Here is a 12,142-nt window from a genome sequence, read left to right as displayed (position 1 = left end):
TAATAATAAATTAATATATTTATAAATAAGTGATATATAAATACAATAAATTAAATCTTAACATAAATTAATTTATTTTATATTATATAAATTTGGATGTTTGCATTTATAAGCTGAAAGCTACTTTTTCTTCTGTTTTTGTGCTTTTGCCTCTGTTTTTTTTTTCCCCCGCTTGAGTAGAATTCCGCCGTATTGACGAAAAAACATATTTTCTTTTCTTTTACTTGATGACATTACGTGTGCAGAATCTTCCCGAGATAAAATTCTATAAATTTTTACCATCTACGGTACAAGTCTTCAAATAAATTGAAAATGACCATTTTTCCAAGTATTTTCATCTGAATTACAATAATCAGCTGCCTCACCAAGGAAAGCTTCTGTCGACATTCTCATCGGTACGCAAACTTCAGGCATCAGCAGTCTCGAAACGTGTCATTAAAAACCCATGATATGTGATAAACATTGTGGTAAAAATCAACCATTCATGTAAAATATAAGAGCGTGCAAATGAAGTGACGCCAACATATCGTCCCCTATAGAGAAATCTCTTCTTCAACTTCAAAAGCAAAACTTCTTTTTCGACTTCACCTGGGGAGTGAGAAAATCATTAAACAAGTAAATTTGAAATGCTTGTCATTTTTCAAATCTTGATGGAAGCCTTACTCGCATCTTTGTTCTCTGACTCTCTACGTATGCAAGCAGTTCATCTTGCCTCATTAAAGCTTCAAAGAGAGCCTGCTCACATAGAAGCACATAAGTTCATATACTGATACTGCAATACAAACAAAACATAACACCACTGCCAGGAAGTATAACAACTGCTTCGCTCTTTTGAGTGTATTCAGAAACCACCTATTAAAATTTCCATGTTTAAAAATGGAAAGTGTATTTGCAGAGCAATTAGCCATCTGAACATGTATTAAAGGGCACTTCAAAGCACAAGCAGAATTGCAGAGTGCAAAACTTGAAAGAGCGTCCAAAATTAAAATTATTAAACCAATCCAAGTAGTCAGCACAAATTAGCAACCCAAATTCATCTGGGCTCTAAAGCAATGGGTGCAATAAGCTCAATGTCCAATGAAATAGGCCAAGACAAAATAGCAGATCTTCAAAATCCCGCATCTAACAAATTTATAAAATAAAAATAATTACCTTTTTTGTAGCAATTAGCTCTGATTCTAATGCGTCTACACGATAGACAGCAACATTCAATAATTCCTCTTTCTCACAAGGCATCTGGTATGGCTTTTCCTGCAGTGCGTTAAATTTCTCCTCAAGCTGATCCAGCCTACGGAAAACAGTGGAGAGGATATTTTCATTAAACCTGAGCATGGCTGAAGGGGTATGGAATGCCTCCTCAGGCATTGGATTAACAGGCAACTCAGTTCTGCTTTGGACAGAATTAGACACAGATACTTGCTCATTCACTCTAAATGCCCAGGAATAGACAAGGCTAATAAGGCTTGTGAAGAAGGCAAGCACCATCGCCCATATATGAGCACAGGTTCCCTGTGGGCCTCTTTCTACTCTTAACAAAAGTTGTGAACCTGTGATGGATTGCACTCCATTAGTTCTATATCAGATCAACAGAAATAATAGCAGATACAATAAAATCACCTTCAATTTCTAATTAAAATATGCTTCTAATGCAATTAAGCTATCTAACCTTGGGAAGAATTATATGGATTTTGAGACACTTGTTTCTTCCAACCCACATCCACAGTCTTGTCAATAACAGGTACATATTCATCGTACTCAGAGAAGCCACCTGCACTGCTTGCCTTACCAACCACCCTAGGCTATATAAACATGAAAGCATTATTGACTTTGTTAAAAGAGAAATCCATTCCCTATCAGCTAATGGCAACAAACATGAGGTTTTAGTACAGGAATGTACACAGGAAAAATAAGTCAGAAAAATGTTGAAAGGAACTTTTCAAATCAAAAGGTCTAAAATATCGTTTGCTGTTTGACATTTGGGTAATTATTGGAAATTAATTCGTCCGTAGATGAGAAATGAGCCATTAACATGCTATGCAACAAAAATTAGGCAATATTTGTTGGTACACAAGATGGCCACGTCATAACAATCAGATTGTAATTTAATTATGGTCATGTCGAAAGGACAGGATAGGAAAAGACCCTTTGCTAACAAATGGCAGCATGTCATCAACCATTGATTGACTACAGGCCAGATGTTGATTGTACAACCATATAAAACAAAAATAGAACATCTGACAGAAGTACAATATGACAGTAGAATTGGCTGCAATCAAGTAAAAGATATCCACTCTTTAACATGCTCATAAAAATAAAACCAAACATACTCATCAACTTCATCTTTACATCCATCTAATTAATTAAGCTCTTTTTATGGTTAATCATATCAATTACAAAACAACTTACTTCTTCAGAGACAGGAGTCAACTTGGGAACCAGGGAGCTTGATGTTGGTTTAGGTGAAGCAATTTCTTCCACTTCAGATCCGGACTCTGCAGTAGATGTATCACTACCTTTAATCTGATGCAATAAATTAAAAAAGTATGCATTAGAGGAATAGGACTGGATTTTGAAAGTTTAAAGATTAAGCTGACTTCTATGCTATAAACAATGAAAAATGGTCCCGTGACCATACCATTGAAAACCGTGGCTTATCACAAGCAATTACCCTGCCCTCACCATTCAAAACAGTCACTATTTGTCTAGAACATAATGCTTCACCGCTAAGGACCATCTGCATGCAGATGAATAAACATTTTGCAAGAGGTCCAATTGCAATAATATCAACATTCAACAATTTCAAATTAAGCATCAAACCTTTAATATATTTGGATCATTCCAAGGCCCCTTATTAGATCTCATACAACCTCCCTTATCAGCACAGTTACAGTCACCACCAAGAAACTCTGGCAACTCACTAGACAAGTTCCAATATACATTAAATGTATAGAAAATTAAAAAGGAATGAATATGACTAGTGTAATAACAACTGAAAAAATCCAATCACCTTGCATCGATTATTTCAAGTAATTTATTCTGAAACTTGTTACCAAGAACCTGAGGGTATTAACAGAAAAAATTAGTTGATCATAAAGTAAATTGCTGTGAGCCATGAAAAGTTTGATTATTTAATTAACACTAAGCAAGGAAAAATGTTTAACAATTTCTCAAACTTACATGTATTTTTGCAGTAGTTTTAGGATCAAGAAAAGATTTCACTGTGTTCCACAGCAGCTTAAAGCCAGAGCCAGCATTAATGATAAACATTCGGCCAAGTGTCTGCAGACATGCCATTTAAATTTAATAAACAGGAAGTAAACTGAATTTGAATTCACTAACATTTACATCAGAAACTAATCCTCAAAAGTAGTTTTAGAATACTGAGAATTTGGATTACATACCTCAGGGTAGTTGTCATTGTCAATCTTTTGCAACCGCTGGATGAGTTCACGTGCTGACTTTGTTAGGTTTTTTAAGCCCTAAAATTTTGATCATACAATGAGCAACTCAGAAAATTATATGCATTGTGATAAAATAGTGCCAGGAAAAATTTAACACATTAACCTCTTTCTTTGGAGAAAAAAAAAGAATCTCAAAATAGTAGACAGCATACCACGCCTTGGACATCTATAATAGTCGTACTTGAATCTATATGTCTCTTTGCAGCAACAGAACAGGCAGGAAACTTGACTGTAAAACATTTTTCAAATTCCTGTACATGGTATCTCACATACCGATCCAAGGTGGTGACTTGTGTAAGCTTGTACGGATCAACTTTCCCAAGTCTCTCAATGTAAACAGGTCTTCCCTCCTTATCCACACCATGATAACCTTGAGGGTAGTGCCGTAAAACTTCATTCAACTCACTGAAATCAAAATCCTGAAAAGGAAAATTTGATCTGAAATAAGAGAAGGAATATGTCTTGGAATAAATAATATTTACATCAGAAGCAAATTTTAGGCCTTCATTTTTCATTTTTTTTTTTAAATAAAGAGAAAATAAAGGAAAAACTTGGTAATAGCAAATTAGAAAAACTGGCCGCCAAAGAGGAAAATATAAACAAAATGTTACATAAATTACCTCCAAAACTGTATCAGTGCCAAAATCCTTTCTCCACTGAATCATATTTGCCCACATGTACCTAGCTTTTTCAATATCGAATTTTCTCGCTTTCAAGAATCTGCAAAAAAAAAATAAAAATCTAGGGAATGAAACCTTACAGAAGTTCAGAGTAACCTAAAACAGCTGTTTTCCTGCTGTCCATATATACATTAAGATATTGCAATTTAAAAAGATTAAAGCAAAGCATGAAATATTCAAATATGAATCTGCAGTAATTCAGGCAAGCTACAATAATATTGAATGAAAACTGATATGCAGTATGAGAAGTATCACAACAGAAATCAAACTGGATATTCTAAATGAAATAAGCAAGGTAATTTAAGAAATAAACAAGCAAACTAAGATTAAGAACCAATTTGTTGATCACCTCAATAACATGTGATAATCATCATGTCTGGGAGGAAGCAAATCATCGGACAGAAGTGCTTGTCGAAATCCATCTACAGCCTGAAGCTCCTCAACATTGCGAACATCCTCAATTGAAACAAAAATTGTATCATCACTTTTCCTCCTACTCTTTTTCTTAAAATTAGGTTTCAATTTACTAGATGCCTTTAACGCTTTCTTCTTCAGGTTCCCCATTCTACTTTTCCTGTCATCCTCAGAATTCTCAACATCCGATTTCCTCTCTCTTCTTTCGTCATTGCTGGAAACTCCCTCAAAACCTGCAAATCAGATCTCATAACCATTCATCATTATCTCTTACATATCTCAAAAATGAATCAACCAATTCTGCAATATTACTCATTAAAATTAAAAAATTTTGCCCACGCATTCCACATGATCGAATTTCCAAAACCAACCGACACATCGAGAACCCTAGAATTCACAAAGAATTGTAGAATCTGAAACAGAAATAGAAAAAAAAAACCGAATAGTAAGGTTCACTCACAAGGCCTTGCCAAGCGATCAAGAGAGCTGGACATGGCTACTAAATGATGGGATCAGATCAAGATCCAAGCTGATAATTCGAATCCAAATTCTTATTACAGTTAGATGTCAAAAGCAATTGCAGATTGGTAATAAAAAAAAAACACACACACAATTCTTAAGAGCTCAAATTTTCTTTTTTTTTCGGATCTTTTGATTCGTTATTAAAGGGGGGACTCCAGCTCATCTGTTGAGGCAGACAACAAAGGTAAACTGGAGTAACCGCGGAAGAATAAAAGAAATGGTGAATTGTAGTGATAATTAATCATTTTTTAATTGATTAATAAGAAATCAAAGTCAAAGAAATAATGATTATCGGGGAAGCAAACTCCAAGAGAAAATGGCTAGTTGCTGAAGAAAAGGTAGCTGTTGGTTGCGTAAAAATAAATTTCCCAAGCGGTTCATCTTTTGGTGGTCCTTCTACAAAACACTGCCACGTGGCAATATAGCGTGTCGACTTGTGAAAGTGAAATTGATTTGGCGGGAATTTGAACCGGATTCTTCCTTTGGATTTTGCGTGCTTCGTACTTTGTGTTTTCTTCTGAATTCACAAATTCAGTTTTTCTTTTCCTGTAATCAGAAGTTTAGGCGTCTCTTTTATCCAACTGTTTCATATCACGGATGAGTTTGCCGTCCATCCAGGAAACTGAAATTTCGTATCCACGTTTCTCTTTGATTCACGTTTCTTGAACCGGAATTCAAAAGACGCCTTCCTAACTTGAATACTTCCCATTCGACTCCTGATTTGAAATTATACCTTTGACAAATCCTAAAACAAGTGAATAACTTTGCTACTAGCATCCCAGCATCCCATGTGACTAGGGTTAGATGGGATGTGAATGGACTTGGTCATGATTTGGAGGTAATGCCCTCTGTTTGAGTAAAAGTATTCTTAATTTGAGATCAAATCAAATCATTAAATAGTTAAAGATTATGATTTAGATGAAATGATCCAACTATAAAGAAGAATAATCCAGATATGAAATCAAATTAAGTTAACTTGATTCAATCAAATCATCAAACAGTTATTAATAAATTTATTTTTTTGATAATTTTTTTCTTTTTTAGCAACTTTCCTTCATCTTCTATAACCCTTCAACAGTTTTTCCAACAAAGAATTGAACAATCCAAACTTATCTCAAAATGACTGGCCTAAATTCAAATTAAGCTTAAACAAATTTTACTCAAACTTAATTCCAATCCAATCTTATATGTAATCAAAAGTTTAGTCCACTAGCTCATGGCTGCCTTGCTATCAGCTAATCGGCTGAGCAATAAGCATTTACATGAGATCGAACCAACCAATTCCATTCAGAGCTTCTAAAATTTCAAAACTTATACAAGCAGAAACAAATTACGTGTCATGCCTATTGATGCCAAATGAAATGCGACATATTTTTAGTGCTAAAAATAATCAACTCGGTCAGAGCCATAACCATAACTGGCATATATTCCCATGCCAAGCCCACCCTCGACGTCAAACTGTTAAGCTTACAAAAGTGTTAATCATTGGTGGATAACAATTGTAGAAATATATTAAACCATTCATGAAAATTAAGCAGAAGTCTTGAGTCTGGTACAGTTGCTGGTCAAGTGAAACACACTGAAATTTGGACAGGAAACCCATTGTTGAAGGAACAGCTAATGAGCTGTGGCATAAGCAGCTGAATAATATGCAGAACCAACTAATGTCAAGTACTTCAACATTACGACGTGTATCTATACATATATATTAACAAATGTACCACATACATATTGGTTGGAAGAGATTGACAAACAACTGACTTAAGCTATATGTTTGCGATCTCATTCTGCATCCCACAATGTTTTCTATTTACAAGTTAAATTCTCTAGAAGCATCTGAGAAAGCAAATATGTAATCAACTGGTTAGTTTCATTTTGGGTAGAGCTGGATTTCAAAATTGAGTAAAAATGAATCACTGAACTTCACACCTGTCAAGTGAATTTCCTCAAGTTCCTTTTAGCACGAAGTTGACCAAGCTTGTCTCTCCATTGCGCTGTAGTAACGTAAACTTTCTTGGTAATAGGGTAAAATCAACAATAATGAAAGGAAAATGGGGTTTCTCTAGATGCAATAAACCAATCATTCGTAATGGTTTTTTGCTACATTAAAAAGGCAAATTGCCCAAAATGGCTACAATTCAGCTGTCAGATTATTACACTGCAAAAAGTTATATTTTTATATATACATATAATCATTTCAATCCGAATTTAGGGTCTTTGACCCTTCCCAACAGTAATGGAGAGTGATTTCTCCAATAGAAATGAGAAAATGAAAAGGGAAGGATCCCCATCCCACCTCGCCCTTTTATATTATATCTTTATTTAAAATATTAACATATTCTTACAATTTTAGATTTTTTTTTGTATATTAAAATAGTTAACATATGTTATTTGTGATATTTGAAATAGGTTGGTTTTAATTTTAATTAATTTTATTGTTTAATATGTCTGTATTGTGTTTAAAAAGTATGTATAAGAGATTTTTCTCCACAGGGGACGGAGGAATAAGGTATTTGACCCCACCCCACCCCATCTTATCCCATTGCCATCCCTACTCGTGTCCTTTTCTATGGATCTTTGCCTTGAATTTCCCTAGGAAACCCTATGAAATTAATATTCAACTGAAAACACCCAATTTACAGGCCAAAAGAGGTAACAGGCTAGGGTTTGTTAGTACCATTGCTGAAACCTGCTGTTTCTTGTTTAATAAAAATAATGACCATAACAAAAGAATTCCACTGATAGGAAAATGTTATCAATAAAATGAAAGAAACTAGTGAAACAGGTGAAAAAGAAATATACCTGCATCTCTATAACGCTCCTCAACAGCAGCTATCAACATGTTGCGCACAAGATTGAACTCCTTTGTATCAAGACAAGGCTGACCACTGGGCCTGAAAACAAATTAATTTCAATCAAACCTTTTTCTTTTACCAAAATAAATACAGATAAGAAAAAACTGTCCATGTATCTTGTTGTCAAATTCCAGATATGGTCATTGATTATAGGATAACTTCCAAATTTATAACTTCTTAAGTTCCAGAAAAAACAGTCATTGAATCAATGGGCAAATAGAAGGTATTCAGTTCAACCCACTTAACTTCTTAAGTTATTTATAACTTCCAAATTTAGATACCTTAATATTGTTCAACATTATCAAGTGCTGGGCAAAAAGTTGGATTATAGGATAGTACTACAGAAGGCAACATCCATCTTCTAACATTTTATAAGGTAACTTTCTCTCCAAATTTTTTCTGGCTAAACTGAAAAAACTTAACACTCCTAAAGCATAAGAGCCTGAATATCCAAAACACATGACAAGATCACCAAATTATTCTCCTTCATTTAGATAAAGACAACAATCTCAACATGTCCCAACACTAACCTATCCAGTTCTGTAAATAATAAGCCATCTGAAGCAGGGGACTGCGTGAACAGTTTGCCAGATTCAACAATCCTCATCCCATCACTATATGCCAAGTACTTGTTGACTTGTATTGGAACCTGTATAGAATATGCAAGAAAATATGCTTCAGCACATCAGGAAAACTTTTGCTCACTCATGTAAGACACTACTCATGGGTGGTGAAAGGAGAGGGATCTGCAAAGTCCATGGTAATGACTTGTAAAGATTATAGTGAGTATAATGGTTTGTGATGAATATTACGAGGACATTATTCAACAGTCACGGTCTAGCATGCTTGATGAAGGCAGACATAATTGTCATACATTCACATTTAGGCATCATTGAAAGAAAATATCAACTATGAAAGCACCAAAGAAATGAATAAGATAAGTTTCCAAATTAACCATGCAATACAATATTAAATATCTGTTAGAACACTTATCTTCAGTTCAAAAGTTTTAGGGATTTTCATTGCAAGGCAATATGAAGAAATCCACCACATTCTTGGTTTCCAACAAACAGATATAAATTAGACCACCAACACCTATGTCAGCACCCCAGTATTAAGCATGGCATATGCAGACATAAAAAAAGTGATAGAAATCCTTTCAGGGTTCAAATCAAGGATTTTCATTACACATCGTCCACAATCATAAGAAGTTCACATAATGAGAAGGTATTTATTTTCTCCTGCTTCATATTTAAATGATTCAGTCATATATGCTTAACATCATGGACCTTTTCCTGACAACCATTTTCCAACCTAGCAAACCATATGTTTTCCTCAGTTCAAATTCAATTACAGGTGAAAAAGGCCAATATAGTTCAGCAGTGAACTTATATCAATCCAACTCATTTTGATATATTTCTATAATGCTTCAAGAAAGATTACATTCAATGATAGATCTCTCACAATTACAATTTTTAAAGACAGCAGGCCCAAAACTCTGAAAACTGCATCATATAAACCAGTTCAAGAAACATCAAAAATGGTAAAATACCTTGCATCTCACAGCAATGTTGATGGCATCTGACGGTCGAAGATCAAAGCTGACACTCTCTGTCTCATCACCAACCTGCAACACATTCAACATACCATTGGTGAACACTAAGAGTAATTGAAGACAGCCACAATAGAAGGGTGTAGTAGCTATCTGCCTTCGTCAGGTATAACTGTGCAAAATATGCTTCATGCACTCTCTTTGTAACTCTAACAAGTTTTACCTGCCAAAAAAAAAAAATTGGAATCAAGACTATGAAGGAGCAAATCACATTTCAAGCATTATAGCATACTATTAATAAAATCCAAAAGCAAAAAATACTTCGTATCCCATCTTGTCAATCATCTCCTTAACCACTGTGTACAGAGTTGGCCTAGCCTGAAAACAATAATCGAACATATTTTAGCATAACAGACAAACCAAGGGGTTGTTAACTTGAAATCTGAACGCTCCGTTGATCCAGTGAGAAAACACCCTATTTGAATAAAACAAATTAAAACAGAAAGGAGGAAAAAAGAAAATGAAGACCTACAATTTGTACATTGCGAATTGCTGCCATAAGCAACACACTTGGCATCTCTACTGCAATCAAAGGACACTAGCTTCAATTTGATGAAGAATGATAGAGAATACTGACTGTACTAGAAAACAGTTTTACTAACACCACAAACTATTAGCGCAATAGTACGTACAAACAATTATTGGGAGAAGAAGACCAGTCCCATCTTCCATCTTCAATACTATTGCAGGATGAGGAGCATAGTCTGGTAGATGTCCACCCTGAGGGTTGTTATGGACGCATCTTAAGTGCCGACCATCCCTCATTTTGATCATGAAACCATCTGCTCCACTCCTCACCTCAACTACAGGGATCAACAAGTTAAAGTTAATGAATTAACACAACTCCAGAAAATACAAGATATAATAACTAACTTTAACAACATGATTATTCACTCATGCAGCTAATTTGATTTCCCCCAAAAATGAAAAATTTCAAGGAAATATGTACTATCAACAAGAAACACTGCCAATTAATTCTAAAACCACAGTGGCACGTTGATATACAAACAAAATCGTGCAAATGTACTAAATTTAATTGGCAAAAAATAGTTAGCCACCAGCTTAGTAATTAGCATACCAGCTTCAATGATACTAGAGTTGACATAATCTTCATCATTTTCATTGAAGTTCTCAGCCATGCTGCCATTACCGTTCGAGGAAGAACTGAAACTACACTGCACGGTTTTGCACTTCTGCATTTTTAGTTGCCGACCTAAAACGCTCATCTTAGCCTTGCTGTCACTGAATCCTTTGAATCCCCAAAACTCACTTCTAAAAATTCTAGTCTTCATCAAAGGGCCATTGACAGGGAAAGTGTAAAGTCCTGCTTGTTTGGCACGAACAACAGGGCAGATAACAGGTCCTTGTAATGATCCCATTTTCTTAAGTCCTTAAAGACCTAGCCAAAATAAATAAAAACTAAACAGATTGACCATATCCTGCTAAACGTAGAGAAAGAAAAAAAATTTACAGATGTAAGAAGCAGCAACTTAATTGTAAAAATAAATCAAACTCTTCTATAATTTTGATTATTTATTCCTCTGTAAAACGAGTTGTTTGTTCATGTGTGCGCCTTCTATTTTTCTTTTTTAATAAATAGCAAACGTAAAAACTACTGTTTCTGAGTTCTGGATTACACTCTCCGATCGTCTGAGCCAAATCATTAAAGAATCAAACTGAACAACACAATATATTAACTATATACTAAAAGCTCGAACCAGACCTGAAAACCACCGAATCGCAATCTCACACAGATCAACAAACAAAGAGCTTATTTAACCACCGATCACGACTTAAACATGAGAAGCTTCAGTTGATTCTCAAGAATTGATCCGCAGACGTTATCAGAATCCAAAATAAAATCTTAATTTCCTGTTAAAGATCGAAAATCCAAAGCAGCAAAGGATCTGAAACAAATGATGAAGTGACTGTGAATTGAATTGAGAAAGTATAGAGAGATCGCTTGTGATGTAAGCTATTGTGCTATCATCGGATTACAGTAACCGACAGCAGGGACCAGATAAAGGAAATGAGAGGGAGAAAGAAAACGAAGATAAGAGATTCTTTTTCTTAAATTGCCCTTCCTCTAAACAGTTGCATGCTCACATTGAAGCTTTACCCATTTATCAATAATTATTTTGTCAAATGACGGTAATACCCTTCTTAGTCAATGTAATGGCACTTTCTCTGATTACGTCAAAAACTATTGAAACAAATGTGCCTCCTACTTAATGCATATACAATTATTAAAAAAATTACATGAATTGGATTTTAGGGACAATGTTTTCATTCGAATTTCACATTCTCCATATCCGATCAATGTTTGGTTCGAATTTTAAACAATTAGATTCATATTTTTCACTAAAATTTGATTTGATTCTCGATTATGGTAAAATTTGTGGGTACTATTATTTGACTAAACGAATGCTTTAATCTGATGGGTCCTGGCCAACTACTTCAACATGATATTTCATCTTCATTTGCTAATTCACAATTAATTACCATTTGGTCCTACAAATATAAAACATCTTTTAGTTTTCACGCTATGCTTTATTAATGTCAAACATCTTTGGCAATAGTGGCGAAAGGGAATTTGTC

At 34.6% G+C, this 12,142-nt stretch overlaps 2 protein-coding genes across 3 annotated transcripts; both read right to left on the bottom strand.

Moving 5' to 3' along the window:
* Window positions 1–240: 240 nt before the first annotated feature.
* Window positions 241–5,663, bottom strand: LOC123229299 (phosphatidylinositol/phosphatidylcholine transfer protein SFH6-like). The gene is made up of 14 exons (XM_044655007.1): window positions 5,016–5,663; window positions 4,491–4,788; window positions 4,082–4,181; window positions 3,614–3,880; window positions 3,402–3,479; window positions 3,178–3,279; window positions 3,008–3,057; window positions 2,818–2,917; window positions 2,636–2,734; window positions 2,407–2,520; window positions 1,667–1,799; window positions 1,153–1,547; window positions 664–735; window positions 241–588 (listed from the first exon to the last, which is right to left on the bottom strand). The coding sequence occupies exons 1-14, from the start codon at window positions 5,047–5,049 to the stop codon at window positions 559–561; spliced, it is 1,872 nt and encodes a 623-aa protein (XP_044510942.1). The 5' UTR covers window positions 5,050–5,663; the 3' UTR covers window positions 241–558.
* Window positions 5,664–6,576: 913 nt separating this feature from the next.
* Window positions 6,577–11,642, bottom strand: LOC123229302 (bifunctional nuclease 2). Of its 2 annotated transcripts, XR_006504850.1 has the most exons (12): window positions 11,268–11,642; window positions 10,623–10,943; window positions 10,177–10,347; window positions 10,017–10,066; window positions 9,806–9,862; window positions 9,642–9,707; window positions 9,485–9,559; window positions 8,463–8,581; window positions 7,880–7,971; window positions 7,007–7,071; window positions 6,806–6,913; window positions 6,577–6,717 (listed from the first exon to the last, which is right to left on the bottom strand). XR_006504850.1 is itself a non-coding variant. In XM_044655015.1 (11 exons), the coding sequence occupies exons 2-10, from the start codon at window positions 10,921–10,923 to the stop codon at window positions 7,010–7,012; spliced, it is 993 nt and encodes a 330-aa protein (XP_044510950.1). In that variant the 5' UTR covers window positions 10,924–10,943; window positions 11,268–11,642; the 3' UTR covers window positions 6,577–6,913; window positions 7,007–7,009. The 2 variants fall into 2 exon arrangements, 1 of the variants encoding a protein (XP_044510950.1); XM_044655015.1 differs by having other exon boundaries at window positions 6,577–6,913.
* Between the last annotated feature and the right edge of the window lie 500 nt (window positions 11,643–12,142).

This window comes from Mangifera indica, chromosome 11 (assembly GCF_011075055.1).
Source record: "Mangifera indica cultivar Alphonso chromosome 11, CATAS_Mindica_2.1, whole genome shotgun sequence".
NCBI lineage: Eukaryota > Viridiplantae > Streptophyta > Magnoliopsida > Sapindales > Anacardiaceae > Mangifera > Mangifera indica.
This window is presented reverse-complemented; position numbering and strand designations above follow the sequence as displayed.

Bases quoted from the DNA above. Each gene is read 5' to 3' on its own strand.
- LOC123229299 (XM_044655007.1), bottom strand. From the start codon at position 5,049: ATGTCCAGCTCTCTTGATCGCTTGGCAAGGCCTT. The intron at 3,881-4,081 runs GTAATTTATGTA...TTTCCTTTTCAG, and splicing joins GCACTGATACAGTTTTGGAG to GATTTTGATTTCAGTGAGTT. The intron at 2,521-2,635 runs GTATGGTCACGG...TTATTGCATCAG, and splicing joins ATAAGCCACGGTTTTCAATG to ATTAAAGGTAGTGATACATC.
- LOC123229302 (XM_044655015.1), bottom strand. From the start codon at position 10,923: ATGGGATCATTACAAGGACCTGTTATCTGCCCTGTTGTTCGTGCCAAA. The intron at 9,863-10,016 runs GTAGGTCTTCAT...TATTGTTTTCAG, and splicing joins CAATTCGCAATGTACAAATT to GCTAGGCCAACTCTGTACAC. The intron at 9,708-9,805 runs GTATTTTTTGCT...TTTTTTTGGCAG, and splicing joins TTGACAAGATGGGATACGAA to GTAAAACTTGTTAGAGTTAC.